At 40.1% G+C, this 22,715-nt stretch overlaps 1 protein-coding gene across 6 annotated transcripts in view; it reads right to left on the minus strand.

Moving 5' to 3' along the window:
• The window catches only part of FNIP2 (folliculin interacting protein 2), a 132,313-nt gene that overhangs the window by 49,837 nt on the left and 59,761 nt on the right, over window positions 1-22,715 (minus strand). For 4 of the 6 annotated variants that reach the window (XM_047856471.1, XM_047856475.1, XM_047856474.1 and 1 more), the window contains exons 2-8: window positions 15,798-15,924; window positions 12,761-12,901; window positions 9,639-9,739; window positions 9,474-9,545; window positions 7,833-7,933; window positions 7,571-7,660; window positions 5,918-5,989 (exon numbers count right to left, since the gene is read on the minus strand). In XM_047856471.1, coding sequence (XP_047712427.1) covers window positions 5,918-5,989; window positions 7,571-7,660; window positions 7,833-7,933; window positions 9,474-9,545; window positions 9,639-9,739; window positions 12,761-12,901; window positions 15,798-15,924 — 704 coding nt within the window. The remainder of the gene's footprint in view (window positions 1-5,917; window positions 5,990-7,570; window positions 7,661-7,832; window positions 7,934-9,473; window positions 9,546-9,638; window positions 9,740-12,760; window positions 12,902-15,797; window positions 15,925-22,715) is intronic. The other 2 variants (XM_047856473.1, XM_047856472.1) reach the window with 1 other exon arrangement.

The raw sequence follows: 22,715 nt of genomic DNA on the forward strand, positions 1-22,715 counted from the left end.
CTCCAAGTGCATCTTATACCACCCGCCCTTACTACATTCCAGCCTCCTTGCTATTCCTTATACACAAAGCTCCAAAGCCTGTTTCCACTCTCGGTTTCTGCACTAGCTGTTCCATGCCCAAAATGCTCTTTCCTCTGATCTTCATGGCAATCCAGTCAGCTGAACATTTCACCTTCTTGAAGAGGCCTCCCACGAGCACCCCATATGTTCTACTTTTCCTCAGTGTAAGTGCTTGCCTACATTTTACTATCTATTATCTGTGTTTCCTCTATTAAATATAAACTCCATGAGATCATGGATCAAGATGATCCCTGATCTATCCCCATATCCTACGAAAACGCCTGGCACATAAGATGCTCAAGAAATATTGCTGCATGAAGAGTGAGCAAATGGTTATGGGAAGAACAGCGATGTCTGTCTCAATCGGTAATTATGACAGAAACAAAGCATTAGGGAGGCAAATTTCTACACAGAATTCAAAGTGTGAGTTCGTTAAAAGTCAAAGCTGTATGCAGAGCACATGGATTTTCTCTTTTTCCTCCCTACTCTCATTTCAAAACATTCTTTTGTTGTTGTTGTCGTTTTGTGGTGGTAGTGGAGGTGGTGATGGTGATGGACAGCAGTAGTACAGCTCTGACCCTGAACACTTTTTATATTTGGCACAGAGGGCACTACATCCAAAACACAGCAATCATCTTTTTTTGCTGTACACTGATGGTACTTCGCTTAGAGTTTTTGCTTCAACACTTGAAAAATACAAGGTTCCTTAAAGTGTACCAGTTGTATTTCTCATTACAAAGGAACAGAAGCATTTTCAAAGGGCAATTAATAGAGCTGTGATTATTGTCGGATAGGAAAATGCCATTTTCAATAAACCAAATAAATACATTAATTGGCAAATCAAATTTTAGTTAACACATCATAGTTACCAAACCACAGAGTGATTTTAAGACTATATGGGGTCCTCAAAAGTGTCCCAGGGCTTTTAAGTTTTAATAAAATTCCTATCAAGTTCCCTCAGTGAAAATACAAAGAAAATGTCCTCACCACCACGATTTCAAAACACCTTAATTTTTTTTGTTTGTTTGTTTTGAGAGAGAGAGTGTATGAGCAGGGGAGGGGCAGAAAGAGAGGGGGACAAATGATCTGAAGGAGCCTCTGTGCTGTTAGCAGTGAGGCTGACGTAGGGCTCGAACTCAAGAACTGGGAGATCATGACCTGAGCCAGACTGAGCACCCAGGTGCCCCCAAACACGTTAATTTTTAAAAATAGAGAATTTTTTAGGGTAGCTCTAGGTTCATAGAAAAACTTAGTGGAAGGTACAGAGCTCTGTCCATATAGCCCCTGGTGTCACATACACAGAGCCTGCCCATGATGAATATCACACACCAGAGTGCTATACTTGATACAGCTGATGAACCAACACTCAAACAAAATCATCAGCCAGAATCCATAGTTCACCACAGACTTCACTCTTAGTGTTGTACTTTGAGTTCCAACAAACGTGTGCTGACATGTACCGTCTACTACAGTATCAATGAAAATATTTTCAGTTCCCTAAAAACCCTCTGTGCTCCATCTACTCATCCCTCCCTGCCCCTGTCCCCACTCCTGGTAACCACTGATCTTTTTACTGTCTCTATAATTTTGCCTTTTCCAGATGTCACACAGTTGAACTCCTATAATAGGTAAGTCTTCTCAGCTCAGCTTCTTACACTTAGCCATATGATTTAAGTTTCTCTCATATTTTGTCCCAGTTTGATAGCTCATTCCTTTTTAGCACTGAATAATATTTCATTGAAAGCACCTTAAATTTTAATTCCTTAGTTAGGATATAAACTCTAGCCGAGCCTTGGTGATCAAGCCTCTACAATTATGTGCCAAGTTATTTAACCTTTGTATGCCTTTTAATTCATAGTCTGTAGTCTAAGAATGAAGTGCCTACAGAGACTTTTGCGAAGAATAAAAATTCTCTTGGTTCTTTGCTCTTCCATATAAGTGAGAGTTATTTTGTCTGGCTTCACAAGGGAAGGTCTTCTTTTAATAAAGTTTTAAAATCTCTCCATAACTGTATCACACATCTTTGTTTAGAATTATTCTAGATCCCTAGTTTGGGATGCTATCTGCATTACTTTTTTATTCTAATTTTTCTTAAACAGGTAATAAGAATGCAAATGTAGAAAGGAAAAAGCTAAAGCAAAAGAGTCAGCAAATTTGTGAAATGGAAAACAAACATTCATGCCAGGAGAATAACCAAAGGTCTGACTTAAAATATGAGAAGTATAAAGAAATGAAGAAATGGAGTTCTGTCCAAGCTACATTACAGCCTGCCAAGTTCCTATATAGAAGGCAAGGCAAAGCCCAAAGTAAAGGCTTGAGAGTAATGATGTAAAAAGACATTTTTAGATTGGGACAGTTTCTTACATAGTCTGTGGAAAGAAGAATAAACCAAAAGTGCCAGTCCCCAGTGATCCCTGCCTCACACGCCAAAAAGGACAGTACTGACACAAAAGGGATCAGATGCCCACACCCTGAGTTGTAGGAGGCCCTGGTGCTGGGGAGCAGTTGGAGACCACAGCTCAGCAATTCTCTAGTCTGCACTTCTAGTCTCAGGTGGGCAGGGCAGAAAGCTCCAAACCTTATCTGAAGCCTGGAGGTGATGAGACAGTTTCACAACAATTTCCCAGGGGAGACAGAAAGTGAGTGGGAGATGACGTCCCAGCATCTCCTTGGGGCCTCCCATTCTCCTGTGTTCCCAGAGGAGCACAATCAGTACCGCCAAGACTCACATAAAGTGAGTTCAAGCCTTTGCCTACATTTATACACTCAAGGTCAACAGGATGCCACGGCCTTTCTCCCACACAGACAACAAACAAAGCAGTACCCTCCTTGACTCTTGCCACTCTTTACAAAGCACTCTATCAGTTAAATCAGTGAAGAATTCAGATCCAAGTGGGATGTCATTTTGCATTATTCAATGGTGACACACGTTGTAATAAACATTCTGACTCCATTTTTTGATGTCTGACTGCTGATACCTTTTAAGCTTCTCCTCTCAAACCTCTTCCTTGTCTGCCCCACATCTGGGCAAGGTGATGAGAAAGCCTAGAGGCTTTCTCCTTTGCAACCACTAGGAAGTTCAACCTGTGTGTGGAAGCCCTCACCCTGGCCCTACCCCCTAACCATCATAAAAACCTGAAGATCATCTCCTTTCCCTTTCTCTCAAGGCATTTTCTTTCTTTTATTTTTAATGTTTATTTATTTTGAGAGCAAGAATACGTGCACACGTGGGAAGGGGAGGGGCAGAGAGAGGGGCATGGAGACACAGATTCCAAAGCAGGCTCCAGGCTCCAATTTGCCAGCACAGAGCCCGATGTGGGGCTCGAACCCACAAACCATGAAATCATGACCTGAGCTGAAGTCAGACGCTTAACCGACTAAGCCACCCAGGCACCCCTCTCAAGTCATTTTCTGACCAGCTTGGGAAGCCCATCCAGCTCTCACCAGAAAGTGTCATTACTTGAGTGATAAATACTTTCATACCCTCTTGCATGTGTGTGGTGTCACTAGTCTCGACATCCAAACCAAATTTGGGGTGGGATCCACCCTGTACCTGCAGAGTGGCCAAAACACATGTCCTAGTTGAATACTACGATGATGTGTATTCTTACACTGAAGGTTCATTTCAAAACACTTGAATAAAAATGTTTGAGAATACATGTTAAAGTTTTTCTCATACTGATCTTCTGCCTATTTTACTACTTTTTTTAAAGTCAATTTATTTATTTTGAGAGTGAAAGAGAGAGAGAAAGCATGTGCATAAGTGGGGAAGGGAAAGAGAAAGGGAGAGAGAATCTCAAGCAGGCTCTGCTCTGTTGCTCTCAGCAGGGAACCTGAGGCAGGGCTTGAACTCAAGAACTGTGAGATCATGACTTGAGCCGAAGTCAGATGCTTAACTGACTGAGCCACCCAGGTGCCCCATGAGAAATTTCTTTTTAAAAGGAAGCTTCCTTGAGCTAATTTTACTGGGAATTTGCTTGTTGAGTATTGAAAATAAAATCAGAGGAAGAAAGGTGTCTGTGGAGGTAAATCCATCCACCTCTGCGGGAGGACCTGCCAGTCACCCTCTCTTCTGTCTTAGAGTCAGGCTGATCTAGATTTTATCTAAGCTACCCCTTCTCTCATTCCTTCAAGGCTTAAACTTTTCTAATACTGCTTTTAAGATCTCTCGGTTTCTGCCTTTGTACATGATTCCGCTACGATTTTTGATTTGTGGCTTAGATCTGAGGTAGATTCTGTGCTGTAGAAGAAGGGCAGTGAAGCAGTGATCTGGAAATGGAGGCCTTGGAGGAGTGTGGGTTTTTTTGCCTGACGCACACATCAGACACGCAGCCTCTGCCTTCCACTAAAGACTAAGAGCACCCCACTGGTTTTACCAGTGATACAGGACACCTTCACCAAACAGGCCAGCCAGCCAGTGCCTCAGATGCCTTTCTTCCTTGCCTTCCTTTCATTTCTGTATCCATCTCTGGCCCTCAGACACACCTCAAAGGAGTCCTCATGTTCCTTTTGTGTGGTACCAGGGTCCTTCATCCCACTCGGTACAACTCTGCTCCTGAGTTATTAAATGAAATGTCATTTGTTACTGAATCCCCTTCCTTTGTTTATGTATGTCACGTATAAAGTACACCGGATTTTATTTATGATGAAATAAAAACAATTGATTGCTTTTGGTCTTCATAATCTTTTTTTGTAAACTTGAGCATTGAGCCATTGGTCAGAAATGTAACTCCTGCTGCTTAGACTTGTATCATTTTCTTTTAAAGCAATTTTTGTACAAACATGAAATCTGAGAAGGTAAAGAGTAACTCATGAAATGCTAAAGAGAACACTGTTTTTAAATTTTAAATTTTATTTGTATTCAATGGTCTTAGGAGAATTTCCCCATTCCTTAGGGGGTGCCGTCAGCATTCTCTACTAGAGGAGTAGCTGAGCTTTGAGCTACATCAGTGCATCAGTACATCAGTTCCTCAAAGGCTGTGAATGTGTACTGAAGATCTTAACGTCCCAAAGCTCAGCTCCCTGCCCTGGTAGGGCCCACCTGAACAGGGCTGGCTGGCACTGGAGCTAGTTTCGTTAGGGTTGAATTTCAAGGCAAGAAGAAACGGGTACCACCATGGAACCAAAATCACTCTCAGTCAAAATTGCTGTCTTAGGGGCGCCTGGGTGGCTCAGTCAGTCTGACTGGCTCAGGTCACGATCTCAGTTTGTGGGCTCCAGTCCTGCGTCAGGCTCTGTGCTGACAGATTGGAACCTGGAGCCTGCTTTGGATTCTGTGTCTCCCTCTCTTTCTGCCCCTTCCCCCATTTGCACTCTGTCTCTCTCTCAAAAATAAATAAACATTAAAAAAATTTTTTTTAATTAAAAAAAAAGAAATTTCTCAAATACAATATAGTCTCATATGAGTTTAGATTTAGAAAAAACTAGTCCATGTTGTACAATCACTCCTAGATGCTGTATATCAACCTTCTGGATCTTCAGACACATGAGACTACCTTAGAATATGGAAAAGGAGGGGCGTCTGGGTGGCTCAATCAGGGAAGCGTCTGACTTCGGCTCAGGTCATGATCTCACAGTTGGTAGGTTTGAGCCTCACGTCAGGCTCTGTGCTGACAGCTCAGAGCCTAGAGCCTGCTTCGGATTCTGTGTCTCCTTCTCTCTCTGCCCCTTCCCTGCTTGCACTCTGTCTCTCTCTCTCAAATATAAATAAATATTTAAAAATTAAAAAAAGAAAAAAAAAAGAATATGGCAAAGGAAAAAACCCAGAAGGCGAGACCTGTCTTTTATTTTCCCACCTACTTAATCATTACAGATAGTTCACTCTATCAACTAAACATATAAAAGGAAGTGCAAATACCTGATCTAGCAATACCGCTGTCCCGGTCTTCATTCTGTCCTCTGCTTGGCATGTCAACTGGAGTGCTATGTGCTAAGATAAAGGCAAAAGGTAACAATGTTATTGAACTTCCAAAGAAGGCCTTGTTTAAAAGCCACTACAGTAATTTTTACATTTCAAAGTAGGCTACTGCTACTGATGGTTGGCATACATGTATATATGAAAATTAACGAGAAAGCAAAATTAAATACATAAAACACAATGGTGAGAGTAAAAACAGAACCAAGTAATTACCTGTCTTTACCCTACTGTAGCATAAAAACTTGTTGGAGTGGTGCCTATTTCTAAAGCAAACTGAATAATAAACTATTCATGCAGTTGATAAAATGAACAAACATTCTCAGGCAGATACTTCCAGCCATTGTCCTCATCATTAGTAATATTTAAATAGCACTGTATTTTCAAAATGCTTTATAATCAGTTTTATTAGTAACTATAGGCAACTTAGGAAACAGAAATATTTGAATACCATTTCATAAATTTAAAAAATGTTTCTGTTTATAACCCACTCTCTTGGCAGATAAAAACCCCTTCATTTTCAAATATTTCTTCCTCCATTTCATTTCCATATACACCCAGTATCACTGTAGAGTTACTGAGAAAAACGAATATCCTGGCATGAATTTTAGAAAACACTCTAAAGTATTACAGACTTGTAGGAATGCTTCAGATTCATCATACATATTGAGCTAGAGGGTAGAGGACATATTGCTATAGTAAGCTTTACAATGTATGAGAAACCCAGGGCCCTGCCTGATTATTATACTTTCCAGATAGTTTTTGAAGACTGTTTATTTTCATAATTTTGAAGAGAGCATATAAACATGTTAGCCTCACTCTAAGTAGGTGGGAAGGTGTCACTTTCATCGGGGTGTCAGTTAACTAATAGAGCTTAGCACACTTCCAGCTACAAAGAACAGAATGAGGAATACCATTTGTCATAAACATAACCTTTAATGTTAGTAATGAAGATTCCCCACACTTGTTAATCATGCCAGACTTCAACAGACATTCAACAGCTTTAGCTGGCAAGGCCAGTTAAATCTAAGAATTTACCTACCCAGAGAGACCGAGATGATTATACCTGTAAAGAACCTAGAAACTGCATTTAAACTACTTAAATGCTAGAGAGAGTAGGGGTAGAAAGTAGAGAGAGAGAGAGAGGGAGAGATGAGGTGGCTGAGGAAGAGAAAAAGAGAGAGAGGGAGAGAGAGAGAGAGGTCTTCCATGCTCTTATTAGGTGACTTTTGAAGAAACTCTGTGCAGGTGGGGGTGCAGGTGACTAAATGGATAGAAGTATATACCATGGGAAAGGAAAACAGTTCAGACCTGAAGAGGCCCAGGAAAATCAGAAAATATAATCCTCTTAGAAACACTAAGGGCTCATTTCAGATCAAAATCAGCTTACACTGGGGTATTAGCAAAGACATTTACAATAGAAGTTCATTGGTGGAATTTTTCAAAACACCGTGAACTTGGCTGCATTTGAAACTATTATCTCAAGAGCCCCTTGGATTTCTAGAGAGGCACCACACAGGATTTTTTTCTAAGAAACTGCACAGGAGTTATTACTAATGTGTGTGGGTCACACTGTTCTCAGCATTCCACACAAACCTGCAAAGAAAGAAGCGCTCCGGGTGAGCCGGAGAGGTCCTCCTTCAGCTACGCCCTGTAGCAGTTTGCTGCCGCATGCTTGCAGCAGACCTAGAGACAGAGACACACGGAAGAGGGCCAACAAAGTACACACACAAAAATAAACACAGATTAAAGATAATGCAAAAAAACAAAACAAAACAACAAACTCAAATAAAGCAAAACACACACCCACAATAGTGGTATTCAGAAAGAAAGAGCCCAGTTATGTGGCTGATTTTACCTAGGTTACTTCCAGTACGACAAGGACCCAAGTTATTCTGATTTGTGTTGAGTTTTCCCAAATTAGGATCCTGGTGGATGTATTCAAAGCTGTCTTGTAAGCTACATCCAGAGAAGGAGGGGAAAGGAGAGAGAGAAGAAAAATATCAAGAGATGAATAAGACTGTTTTCTAACAAACTCTCAAACACAGGCAACTTACCAGTTGTTCCAACTTTCCTTATAAATGAATAAAGTCTCACATCTACCAAAGGAAACTAAATTTTAGGGGAAAGGAAAAGACAAAAAAACTTTTTGAAGGCAGTCCAACCTATAAAACTAAACAACATATTCCTAACAATTTTACATTATATAATGGGACATGGAACTCTACAAATTTGGCTTTGGTGACTGACACCTAGGATATCGCTATTCATTTCTAAATTGTGTTTTAGTAACTGACACTCAAGATGTTACTATTCATTTCAAGGGTAATTTCACTAAAACTTCAAAATGAAATTGAGCTGAACTCTCAGTTAACATCTATGAGCAATTTAGAAAGTTTTTCCAGGAGGAGGATATAACAGAAATTATGATTCCCATAGGAGTTTGACTTCACAACATCTAAGAAGTTAGAATTACTCATAGACACAAATGTGAGAGAAGCCAATTTTAATAATTTACTTGATTTATTAACAAGTAAAATAAATATCAAGACTTCAAGGAGAATACAACATTAATAGGGCCAAAATAATTTTTACTTAAATGTGAGCTTGATATTCTATTATAGGGAATTAGTGTATAACTGAAAGGGTCTGAAAAAGAGTATCTCACACAAAAAAACATCAATTCTCATATAGGCTTAAGTCATGCCAGACCAATGTTAAATGCTCAAACAAGTTAAATCCATTATTTTGTTGAAGAGTAAGCAGAATTACTCAAAGGTACCCAAATCTACAAAGAAAAATATTTTTAATTTCCCAAGATTATGAAAAAAGAACAGCCTTCATTTGGCCTCTAAGAATATCCCTTTAATTTATAACAAACTTCTTTCAAACTTACGAAAGTATAGCAAATGTTTTGTTTTATTCAAAAATGAAGCATATGAAATATTTATGCTTGAAAAGTTCAAAGTGTATGAACAAATGTACCAGAATGAGAGTTAACATCAGTTTTCTTTGTCTACAAAGAAATATAAAATTAGAGGAGGAAAAAACTCAGGAGTGAAGATCAGGATATGGCCTGGTCCAGGTACCCACCAGTCATAGAGGCAACATTGACAGCTGAATAGATGGTGAGCACATATGACCCAGCCTGCCATACATGTGCCCCACAGGCTGAAAAAACTCACTATGTGCTTCATTTCTTTAGAAATAAATTAACTAGCCAACCAGTTTTTTTGTTTTTGTTTTTGTTTTTGTTTTTTTTTTAAGACAAAACAGCATTGGGAAATAAACAGTCATTTGTCTTTAAGGCCAGCTAATAAAGTCAAAGGCCTTGTCATATACATTGTGTGCAAGAAAATGGCCATTTCTTTGTTAATGTGGACTCATCTCACTTCTTATTTCAAAAATATGTATGGCTCTCAAAGAACTACTCTTTCCAGAAACAGCCACTTAAAAAAATGGGGAGGGAGGGTGGATTGGTACAAAATCCCACACTTACTTATTTGTACTCCCACAGAAGCTGCCCATTCTAGCTGAGAACACCTTACTAATCATCAGTTGTGGAGGAGAACTAGAAGAAAAAAAAGAGAAAGTATTTTTGAATAAGAAAGCAGTTTCACCATTCCGTTTTTCACAAATAGTAGGAAAAGAAGCCCAAACTCACCGTATATAGTGTATCTTTAAAGTGGAGCCTTTGTAACTCATTGCAACCGAGCCAAACATCATTTCCCCTAGCATGTTGACATCAGAAGCGGGTCTTGTGTACTGCATACATTAGAGAAACCAAAATCAAAGTTAATATGTGGCACAACATGATGTGCGATGCAAAAGAAAATAACATTTGGGGCACCTGGGTGGCTCAGTCAGTTAAGCGTCTGACTTTGGCTCAGGTCATGATCTCATGGTTTGTGGGTTCGAGCCCTTTGCTGGGCTCTGTGCTGACAGCTCAGAGCCTGGAGCCTGCTTTGGATTCTGTGTCTCCCTCTTTCTCTGCCCCTCCCTTGCATGTGCTCTGTGTCTCAAAAATAAACATAAAAAAAAATTTTTTTAAGAAAATAACATTTATTGATCTATGGGGTCCTTCTTTAGTTTATTAGCAGATAATTAAAACTATTTCTCAAAGCAGAAACTGATCATTTTACAGTCTTAATCCATAATGGTGATTGCCTATTTTTTTCCCATATTATTACTTATGTTCATGATTTTGTATACACAGTATCTTCATGTAGGATCCAAGTGTTTCATCAAAGATCGTTTTTAATCTTGCTATGAAAAATAAAGATTTTTTATTATCTCCATTTATAAACTTTAAAGATTAAGTTCTGAAAAAAAAAAGGGTAACTCTTTTCTTGGTACTATGCTAAGCAAAATAAGTCAGTCAGAGAAAGACATATCATATGATTTCACTCGTATGTGGAATTTGATAAATTCAACAGATGAACATAGGGGAAGGGAGGGGAAAATAAGATAAAAACAGAGAGGGGGGGAAACCATAAGAGACTCTTAAATACAGAGAACAAACTGAGGGAGGTGGGGGGTTTGGGCTAAATGGTGATGGGCAATAAGGAGGGTGCTTTTCAGGATGAGCACTGGTGTCATATGTAAGAGATGAATCACTAGGTTCTACTCCTGAAGCCAAGACTACACTGTATGTTAACTAACTTGAATTTAAATTTTAAAAAATAATAATTTCAAAATACAAATATATATATATATATATATATATATATATATATATATATATCCTGAATAAAAATACAGTTCAGCATTATTCACCTCAATAATTAATAGTGTTGAATGAAAATGCCAATTGGCACAGGTAGGGTTTTGTGAGGGTCCAAAAGATGACAGATGGTCTGATACCTCTGAAGTTTTACAAAAAAATATTTCAGAAACATCTGACCCCTGTACCTTCTGGCCAGTCTTTCTCATCCCTTTCGTCATCCAAAAGGGGGGCCTGTGCTACCTCCACTTTCCCAGATCTCATCTGCTTGTTAACCTACTGCAGCCTCATCTATTCAAACTGCTCTAGTAATGACTTCTGCCTTCCTGTCAAATCCAATGCACCCTTTCCAGTTTGCTTTCTTAAACATGTCTCATGGTATCTGGTGTTCTTATTTACCCTCCTTGTCGAATCTTCTTTCTTAGATCTTCCCTTGAACAGGATTGTTCCTCAGAGGACACTCCTACTCACCGTCTGCATTCTCAACCCCTCTTAGGATTTTGGTTATTCTTTACATAGGAATACTTCCCACATCTTTTATCTCCAGGCCCAGACCTCTCCCTGAACTCTAGAATCCTACATCCAAATGAATTCATTCAGGTATCATTATATGTATGTAAAGATAATGTAACACATATTATACAATAATGTATTATAACGATATGTGAATGAATGTATTTGGATGTAGGATTCTAGACACCTGATGAACATGATAGATGTGAATGTCAACCAAATTAGTGTGCTGCGGGCACCCCAGCACACCCTGACCAAGACAAAACAATGGTCCAGGATCCAGCCCATCCAGCCCTGCATTCTCTGCTAGCGTGCTTTCCATCCAAGCCAAAACATGGGAATCATTCTTAACACTGTCTTCTCAATCTTTTTTTTAAACTTCAAATCCACACGCACACATTATATACACACAAGTACATGCACACACTAACAAACACATACACAACCTACTTATACATGTTTGCAGAGGAGGAAAGAGAAACAAATCTCTCAGCCTTGTTTAACGAGGCTCCTCTCTGTTTGGTTATAGCTCACGCCAACCTCTTCTCACTACATGCAGACAGAAACCAACTGTCTTTCACATTTTTTATTAGTAACTTCCACCTACCGCCTCCGTTTTATGATCTGCTTTTCCTTGGGGTACAGGGTCTATACGCCAATTGTGATTCTCAACTAGTTGAAAATTTCACTGTATACTTTTTAAATCACAAACCTCCTGGAAACTGAGGAGCACTGCGAAATAAGGGCAAATGTGTGGCACAAATCCTGAACATGAAATTAACAAAGTTCTATAGACCTGTGGCTGCTGGCAATTTACCCAGCTTTGCTTTTCCAGCAACGTGGAAAATTCCACAAGTCAAAAAAGAAAAAAAAAATTGATACATTCTTCATCAGTTTATATCCTCCTGCTCTTCAGTATTTATGAAACATTTCTTCCCTTATTTCTAGTTAGCCAATATTTCTCAATAACCCAAATCCCTATCCTTTTCTCTCTCTCTCTCTCTCTCTCTCTCTCTCTCTCTCTCTCTCTCTCACACACACACACACACACACACACACACACACACACACAGATGCCACTAGCCCTGTTATCCTTCACACAAGTTAGATCTTACCATTTCTTTCTTCTAAACAAGATTTTCTTCCTCCTACTGGCAAGTGCTATTTTCTTAGGATGCCCATATACATTCCCAGAATCCTTAGAATTTTTATGCCAAAACTGGAAACTGTGTGTTTTAATCTAGTTCTAACAACAAAGAGAGCAAAACAAAAGCATTTACCTCATTTGCAATATGTCTTCCTCATTCATCATTATAATATAGAATTCATATATTATACTTGATCACCTCGACTCGGATACAGTTTTTATCGAGAGAGAAAAGCCAAAGTGTGAAAAGAGCACTGACAGGACACATTTAAGAGCACATTGTGGAATACTTATGCTCATGTCCCTGGAGTAGAATCCTCCAGCAGCTATTATTCCCTGTGGAGAAATCACAGTAAATGACTTCAGCCCCACGGGGCATCTGGTTGGGCAGGGATGGTTTTACCTGGTACTTTGGAAGCTGCTCCTTAGCATGTTGTAAAGATGCCCCGGAAGAACTATGGGAAGAGGTGCTGCTGCTGCTGCCACCGCCGCCGCTTCCTTGACAGCACTTGGCTGACATTTTAAGAGACACATCCTCTGTTTTCTGGGTTGACAGACAGGCAAGATAAGGGATTGCTAAGTATATCAGGCTTCCTCAGCACGCTTTTCATTGGGAACTTCTTTGTCAAATCATTCTGTTATGCTGTGCCTAAGCTGCACAGAAAACCAGAAGCTTTTTTTCCTTCTCTATGAGGACAAGAATGTGGTCCCTGGGGGTCTGAAGAAGGGTAACTAGACAGGAGATGGTGGTCTTGTAGTAGGACTATTCGCCATAAGTGATTCAACTGTTATTTACAGTTCAGTTCATAGATTTCATGGATTTCGACTCCTGAAATCATCAGTGAGATCTGATCTCTCTGTTTGGGTCACTAGTGGACCCATTAGTACTAATGGAAAGTCCTAATCTATAAAATTCATGTGGAGAAAGACAATGCTCCAAATGTTAGCCCTGTACCAGGCAAATGCAACGAACTAGGAAAGCAGAATTACTAATTTGGAAAGCCTGGGTTTGTGTTTTTAATGGCACACCTCCTCTAGCACTCCTTTAAAAGTAACAGGAGAGAGTTTGTGAAAGATAAACCAAAACTCTGAAACAGGAGCTCCTGTGAATTATACATCATGTGATGGAAAAGTGGCCTTTAAAGGTTAGGAGTAATATAAGATTATCTACTATATAGTCCCTAAACAGAGTTCACTGCTAATTTTATGACAGTGACATAAAGGTATAAAGATACACCTTTATTAATTCTTCCCTTCCGCCTACACCAAATTATATTGCTCCCTACAGAAGCATCCCGTGCCATCTATGGTAGGTTATTTCTATTCTGTCTGAGTCTTACTTGCCTTTTTGTGTGCAGCTTTTGCTTGGAAAAACATGAATGCAACTGCAGCTTATCTAATCTCCAATGTGACAGTCACACTGGTGGTCTAATGCAAATGCCTGCAGTCATGTGCCTGATACAAACTCATGACGTTCTGTGCTTGCCAAGGGAGTGGGGGGCTGAAAATGGGAAAAGAATGTACGGAAAACACATACTGTGCTGGTCCACAACATTAGTCACTCCAGCAGCGACAGCATTCAAAGTCGTACTTGGTAATTCCCGGGTATCAGGCACTCCTTCAACACCCTCTTCAGATCTAGTTGTTACTTAATACCACTTAACCCAACACAGCCCCTCAGAGAGCCCAAAGTGACACTAAGTCCACACCTGCCTCACAGACTGCTAGACCCTCTGGCTGGGGTACAACATACTGAGCAGTCTATAATTGGAGATAGCACCTGGGACGGTGAGACGAGCACTACTTGTCTGGACTCTTTCTGTAGCCTTGGGAAAATGACAAACCTCTCTGGACCTAGCTACCTTTTTGACTAAATGAGCACTTCCAAGAAAGCTTATATTCCCGACTCCAGTGTCATCACTGCTCTGATATACCAAAATTCCAGTTGCCTTTGAAAACCAGTGAGGGGAACCTGGGTGGTTCAGTGGGTTAGGCATCTCTTGATTTCGGCTCCAGTCATGATCTCACGGTTCATGGGATCGAGCCTCACATCTAGCTCTGTGCTGACAGTGCAGAGCCTGCTTGGGATTCTCTCTTTTTCTCTCTCTGTCCCTCCCCCCAGCATGCATGCATGTACTCTCTCTAAATTAATAAATAAATAAATAAACTTTAAAAAAAGAAAAGCCAGTGAGAATTTTTTCTTCAACCTGTTACCACCATTAGGAGCCCTAGTGATGGTGTGTGGGTGTTTCAACTAAACCATCTGTGCAAGGCCTTCAGGGAAACAGGAAATGATATGGGAAATTAAGGGAGAAATCATGTCCTGTCAAGTGCTGGCTCACCTAAACTTTGATACAAATCTACCATTAAAGCCTACAGGTGAATCACCTGAGAGATTCCCCGCCCCCCCCAACCCAACAAGCCCAACAACTACTGTAATGATTAGCTACCTGGCAGACTTCCACTATAAAGTACTATGGAATCTACCCAGCTAAACTGCCTTTAACCAAATGCTTCCTTCCTGCAGAAATGATCCTTATCAAAAGCAGGAAAACAGCTCCTTGGCCCTGATGAAACAAAGACTGTGATATAAACTATTCATTTACTTAGCTACACATGCGATGAACTTCCAGAATTTGGTCAGTATAGATAGCAAGCTACTGAACATGAAAAGAATGAAAAGTCTAAAGGCGACAACTTAGAAGTACCTCAGGCTGAGGTCCAGAAGACTCAGGGAGGACCAGACTCTACTCCTCACCTGGACATGTGACCTTAACCTTTCCTGTTCTGGCTCCAGGGGATCAAGGGCTGCTCTGCTCTCACTTAACCCATCCCAGATCCTGCCGTGCCCCACCCCACAACACTCCCCCTTCCCCTCCCCCTGCTTTGCACTAAAAAAAGGAAGTAAATAAAGTGTCCTTGGTCAAATGGGTTTGAGAAACACTCCCTTTGGAAGAGGACAGTGTATGTTAGCATACTGAAGCCCTATAGTAAGAAAAGCTATTTAATCTTGTTGAACCCAGTGCTATGTAATACCTCTTACTATCTATGAGAAATACCAGACAGAAGGATCTATTAACTTCCCTTCAGGCTAACACTTTCTGAATTTTAGAGTGCTCAGCTTTCCCTATTACATAGCACATGTTTGGCATCAAAATCCTACTGAATTACAACTCACCAGCAAATTTACCTCTAGTAATATTTACAGTACACTGCTGAGCATCTGTCATGACTCTCTGGTAAAAGTTTCACCTGGCATATTAATAAGAATACAAATGCGGCAGGACGGGGTGGCGGAGAGCCTTTGTTTATGCTGCTTCTGAACCTTAATGACACATACAGTAGAGCTCAAAGAGAAGATTATGAACTAATAAACGACTGCTCAGAGAGGTGGTTAAAAGCACAAATTAAAAAGATGAAAGCAAATCTGCATTTCATACCTGAGTTGCTACCTCTTCAATCTTGTGAACCGCTTTAGAATCAAATAAGACTTGTCTTCCTCTTCTCTCACAGTCCTGGTAAACTATCAGGCGAATCTCATTCAGGTCAAACTCCGAACATGACCAACTGTGGATTAAAAAGAGAGAAAGAAGTTATGTTATCCACAATCCACAACACTTGGAATGGTCATGGCGAGCTAAGATTCCCAGCCAACATGCCTATGTGCCTCTGACCAGGGGCAGACAGCCTTGTCTGTGGGCTCTAATGGGCCATTGTCAATGGCAAAGGTTTGGAAGACTGCTGTAAACAATAAATCATTGGAGAGAAAGTTTCTCCTTCCAAAGCCACTTTGGGCAAAGATAGCAACCAAAAACCATAAGGATGTGTGCAGAAAGCTAAATTTGGATTCCTGGATTCTGGGAATGGTATACCTGAGGTACAGGAATGTTCCAGCTTCTGTGTTATTGGCCAGGGAACCATTTGGAGCAAGTGAGTGGAGCCTTCTCCTCTCTTCCTCTCCCACCCACCAGGCTCAGGTGAAAATGAGTGGAATTACATATCCTAAATTTTAGAACTTTATTATAGCTGGCTTGGATACAGAAGTTTTGAAAACCAAGTGCATCACTGTTCAGAATCTGAATTGCTAACAACAATCAGCAATGGAGGAAGCACAGCTTACTCCTGTTAAAAAGAAAACCACAGGCCCAAAATGGTGTCACTTAATCCAAGTCACCAAACCAGGACTGGCTTAACTGCTGTTTAGACCTCCCCTAGAAATAGTCTTAACCAGTCAATCAGGAATTTTCTGACTAACATGAGGTAATCTGTCACATGGGCCTCCCCCTAGCCTAAAAGAAGATGAAGTAATCTGCATGATAAGACCCTTGTCTTTCCCCCTAAGGGAAAATGATCTAGCCTGAAACAATCCTTCCTTGTCTCTTGCTATTAACTCCTTGTTCCATCCTCCCCGTAAAAACCTTCCATTTTGTACAACTCTTCAGAGAGCCCCTCTACTTGCTGGATGGGATGTAGCCACATTTATGAATTGCTTAATAAAGTCAATTATAACTTCACATTAAAAGCTGCTGGGATAAAACTGCTCTAAACATAAGTTTGCTCTTGAGTAATAAATGAAATCAGAATGTGAGGACTATAAAAAAGGGCAATCATTTAAAATGCACTGCTTTGGGGCGCCAGGCTGGCTCAGTCAATAGAGCGTGCAACTCTTGATCTCAGGGTCCTATGTTCAAGCCTCATGATGGGCATACAGCTTACTTTAAAAAAGTAAAAAAGTAAATATAAAGTGCACTGCTTTGGACATATTCAGTTATTAGTCTGTTAATCCTGTCAACATATATTTGAGTGCCTACTATGTTTCAGGCACTGTGGTCCAGATGCTAGACATTCAGAAGTTAACTAAATAGAATTGGTCCCTGCCCTCATGGAGAACATGGTTTAGTGGGGAATACTGGGCCAATAATGATATAAATGTATAACTACAGATTGTCATAAGTGCAAAAAGGAAAAGGATATGATGAGTGTTTCTTATTTTCAGATCTGAAGAGCAGGGAAGTCCCTAAGGATTTAAGGAAGTGAAGGTGGTGCCTGGCTGGTTCAGTTGGTAGAACATGTGACTCTTGATCTTGGGGTTGTGAGTTCAAGCCCCACGATGGGGGCAGAGCTTACTTAATAAAACAACAACAACAACCAGACAGAGGATTTAAGAAGTGATTTTTAAATAGGACTTGAAGAAGTAAGAGCTGAAGAGATAAGGTGTGAGAATGAAGAACAGGGTAGGAAGAGAGTAGGCTGGGAAGACAGGCAGGGGTCAGGATCATGCCCTAAGTGCAATGAGAAGCCAAGATGTACAAAGGTTGATAAACTCAAGTCTACACTTTTTAAAAATTCAACCTGGTTCCTCTAAGGAAAACATGGGTGGGGAGATTAAGACTGGAGGTAAGAAGGCCAAAGAGAATTTATTATCAGAGTTCAGGCCCTTCATCAGGAAGGTTAGAGGAACAGCAACGGAGGTGGAGGAAAGAGAACAGATATTAGGGGCAGAACTAATAAGAGTTAGCGGTAGGCTGCGAGGGTACTGGAGACAAAAGGAATGCCTCCTGCTTAGAGAAAGCTGGAGAAGTAGGAGGAGTCCCCAAGGTATGGATGATAGGAAGTCACATAGATAGATTGACAAAAGCAAACTGTTTAAACTAAGAGACAGTCAACTACAATGAAATCAGACACATCTGGATCAAATCCATACTTTGAGTTTCCATTTTTTTCATCAGCACAATGAGAATATTAATGTCAACCTCACAAGGCTGCTATAGGAATTAAATGAAATATGTAAAGTGTTTCACATAGAGGCTGACACACAGTAAGTGCTCCAAAATGTTAATAATTACTTAAGAGAATTGTTAATGGTACAATTTTTTTTTTTTTTTTTTTTTTTTTTACCAGCCACAAACTGTGCGTTATTGGCTCTTTCCTTTTTCAGGCAATAGTAGTTAATATTGAATATGTTCTTTCAGGGTAGCAGATTAATTTTCTTAAATCCCAGCACCAAAAAATATAAAGCTCTGGTTGTACCTTCTTCTAACAACCTATATTCTGAGTTATCATGCCCAAGCATCCCTTCCTCCCAGTTTTGATAACAACATGGCAAGTTTATTTTGGAAATCATTTTCTTCTACTCTCAGTCCAGAGACAGTCTGTGATGTAGGCCTGGCTAATCAGACATGACCACACAACCTCCAGCTAGGTTATGAAAGCCAGTCCCCCAACTTAGCTGCTCAGCTAGGAAATGATAACCCTGGTGCCTATTTTTGCCAGTATGAGGTAAAAGCCTACCTCTGAAAATGAAGTCAGGGTGAAAGAAAGCAGAGGGAAGGAGTGGGATGAGGCAGATTCCTGTTGGCAATCGAAGCCAACAGCTTCTGAGTGAGCACTACTCCTGGAGTCAGTTTTCTGTCACTTACAACCAAGAAGTCCTGAAGACTGTGCCCCAAACCACTAAATTTTTAAATTACATAAAGCCATTAAAGATAGCCTCTATGTTGGGGCGCCTGGGTGGCGCAGTCGGTTAAGCGTCCGACTTCAGCCAGGTCACGATCTCGCGGTCCATGAGTTCAAGCCCCGAGTCGGGCTCTGGGCTGATGGCTCAGAGCCTGGAGCCTGTTTCCGATTCTGTGTCTCCCTCTCTCTCTGCCCCTCCCCCGTTCATGCTCAGTCTCTCTCTGTCCCAAAAATAAATAAATGTTGGAAAAAAAAAATTAAAAAAAAAAAAAGCCTCTATGGGGCGCCTGGTTGGCTCAGTTGGTAAAGCATGCAACTTTTGATCTTGGGGTTGTAACTTTGAGCACTATGTTGGGTACAGAGATTACATAACAAAAATATCTGGGGGTGCCTGGGTGGCTCAGTTGGTTAAGCATCCCACTCTAGATTTCAGCTCAGGTCATGATATTACGGTTTGTAAGATTGAGCCTGGCATAGGGCTCTGTGCTAATAGCATGGGAGTCTGCTTGGGATTCTCTCTCTGGCCTTCCCTCACCCCCAAATAAATAAATAAAAAACATTTTTAAGAATCTTAAAAAAAAAAAAAACCTCTGAAAGTATTAAGATATAGTACATAGGCTGAAGTTATTAAAAATGAAAAAGCAAAGAGGATTTGTCTTTTTTTCTTGTTCCATCTGTTTTGCCCTAACAATTACACTTTGCCAAAATAGCTTTATAATTTACACAGCAAATTGTTCAATCCTTATTTTTGAGGAGTAACCCTGACTCAATACCAAACTGAGGACAGCCTGACTAGAAGAGCTAAGATTTAATAAGGATCATACCACCTTATTAAATGTTTCATGCTATTTTTCAATTTTAAAGGAATGGAAATAAAAGATAGGAGGCAGAAAGCACATACGTTGGATTGTCTAATTTTTTGACCCAAATACCTTCAAAAGGTATGCTTTATATAAGGCAAACTCCACTCTCCAGCTTCCATATGAATACTGCCTTATTTAATGCCTAATTATAATTTCATCACTAATACTAATGTAGAGGAAATTACAGTTGAGTAATTTGATGAAGAAAATACAGGCAGGACAAAGGACATTAAAAGAGTGCTTCAGAATAAGGCAGGCCTGGGATCAAATCTCAGGTCTGCCTCCCACTGGAGTTACAGCCTTAAAGAAAGTCCCCCCTCAAGCAGTACTTGTAAGACCTGGTGTGAAGATTAAAGGAGATAATCTGCGGAAATCTCCCAGCGCACTGTCAGCTTTTTTCCCTGGGATCCTCCATAACACAGGGCTTCACTGAGTCATAATCACATGCTACATGCATTTTCTGCATGTTCACATTCACTTCAACATTCAACCAAAGTTATTGTGGGGCTTCTGTGAGTACAGCCATGGTTCCTGGTGTTTTACTAAGGGCAACTCTGCATGACTCAAAGAGGTATAAAAAAATAAGCCGTGGGCTTTTGCCTTAAAATATCTATTTAAGAGATATTTATTCTAATGAGAACTACCTCATTGCTTTGCCTTGGTTGAAAGTAAGGCCCCTGGTTTTATTTATCTACTCTGGTCATGGCCATCTGAGCTGAGGCACAAAAAAGTAAGATGGTTTATCTACCTTTTCTTACTGTAAAATTTAAATAAAAGGACTTAGATGGACCCTTTTCAGTTTTAAGAGTCCATGATGGTAACATCTGCCGGCTGGAACTGAAACCAGCTGTTATTTCTGTAACTACTCATCAAGAGCAGGAAGAAAGTGACCAAAGTCTACATTACTTATCTGAAAGGTGACAAGCAATAGTTCAAATGAGTTTAAGTACAGAAAACAGAATTCTCTTTAAAATATATATAATCAGGGGCTCCTGAGTGGCTCAGTTGACTGAGTGTCCGACTTTGGCTCAGGTCTTAATCTCACAGCTCATGAGTTCGAGCCCTGCATCAGGCTCTGTGCTGACAGCTTGGAGCCTGGAGCCTGCTTTGAATTCTGGGGCTCCCTCTCTCTCTGCCCCAACCCACTCGCATTCTGTCTCTCTCAAAAATAAACAAACATTTAAAAAATAAATAAATAAAACAAAACAAAACAAAACTAAACTAAAATAAAATAAAATAAAATAAAATAAAATAAAATAAAATAAAATAAATATAATCAGGAGTACCTGGGTGGTTCAGTTGGTTGAACATCCAACTTCAACTCAGGTCATGATCTCACAGTTTTGTGAACTTGACCTCCACATCGGGCTCTGCACTGGCAGTACAGAGCCTGCTTGAGATTCTCTCTCTCCCTCTCTCCCACTCCACTCCCACTCTCTCTCTCAAAATAAAATAAAATAAAATAAAATAAAATATATAAAACCATGTGTTGTGGGTTTCATCGTGTCCCCCAAAACGGTATGTTCGATTCCTAATTCACAGTACCTGTCAACGTGACCATGTTTGGAAAGAAGATCTTTGCAGATGTAATCAAGTTAAGATGAAATCATACTAGATGAGGGTGATTAGTGTCTTCATGAGAGGAGGGAAATTTGGACATAGACACAGAGGGAAGGTGATGATGGACAGATTGTGGAGTTATGCTGCTACCAGCCAATGAAGGCCAAAGAAGCCTGGCAGTCAGGGGGATACAATAAATAAGAACTGGGTAAGTCCTTATTCTCTAGGCATTTAAAATCTACAAGACACAATCATATAGGTAACTACATGAAAATAAAAGGGTTAGGCAGAATATAGAAAGCAAAAAAAAAAAACCAAAAAAAAAAAAAAAAACAAAAAAAACCAGGAAAGGTTTCCAGAAGAAGCAATATCTGAACTGATGAAGTTAGGAAGAATGGCAAGGATTCCACATGTAACATAAACAGGGGAGAGAGTCATTGCAGAATGAGGGCATGACATAAATACAAAAAGTCAAATGGTACAAAGTCAAAGTCTTAATTTCTTGAAACATGTCTACTACAGAAGAATTATGCAGGAGATGAGGCTGGAAAGACAGTGTAGGCCTACTTGTGGAGGACCCTGAATGTCAAGCCAAGGAATGTATGTTTGCTTCTACAAGCAGTGGTGTGCCATTCCAACTTTCTGAGATGGGAAATGACATCATCTGACTTGTGTTTTAGGAGAACTAAAGCTGTTTGACAAAGCCATTTTCAGAGCAAATGGAATGGTGGTAGTGACTTGCATACCCAGGGTTTCAAGGAGTCATGGCTAATAAGGATGAGACAAGTAGTTGTATGATTTGCCAACATCCTCCAAGACCAATTCTAGTGTTCATGCTTGACTGGTCCTTTGAACTTTTATAGGAGTCAGGCTAGAAGTGGGCTCAAGTATAGCCATGTTGAAACATGATCTATGAAAGATGAATACTTCAAAAATGTTTTCCCTTTTGCTCTCATGCAAGGAAATAACCCTTATATAGTCAACAACAAGTTCACAGGAAGAGTTTAGAGGGCAGTCCTGTGATCTAAGAATGTGAATATTTAAAAAGTCAGGTAGGTGGGAATGCAAGCTGGTGCAGCCATTCTGGAAAACAGTCTGGAGATTCCTCAAAAAACTAAAAATAGAATTACTCTACGACCCAGCAACTGCACTACTAGGTATTTATCCACGGGATACAGGTGTGCTGTTTCAAAGGGACACATGCACCCCCATGTTTATAGCAGCACTATCAACAATAGCCAAAGTATGGAAAGAGCCCAAATGTCCATCAAGGGATGAATAGATAAAGAAGATGCGGTATGTATATATATATATATATACACACACACATACATACATACATACAATGGAGTATTACTCAGCAATCAAAAAGAATGAAATCTTGCCATTTGCAACTATGTGGATGGAACTGGAGGGTATTATGCTAAGTGAAATTAGTCAGAGAAAGACAAAAATCCTATGACTTCACTCATATGAGGA

The sequence above is a fragment of the Prionailurus viverrinus genome, chromosome B1, assembly GCF_022837055.1.
Source record: "Prionailurus viverrinus isolate Anna chromosome B1, UM_Priviv_1.0, whole genome shotgun sequence".
NCBI lineage: Eukaryota > Metazoa > Chordata > Mammalia > Carnivora > Felidae > Prionailurus > Prionailurus viverrinus.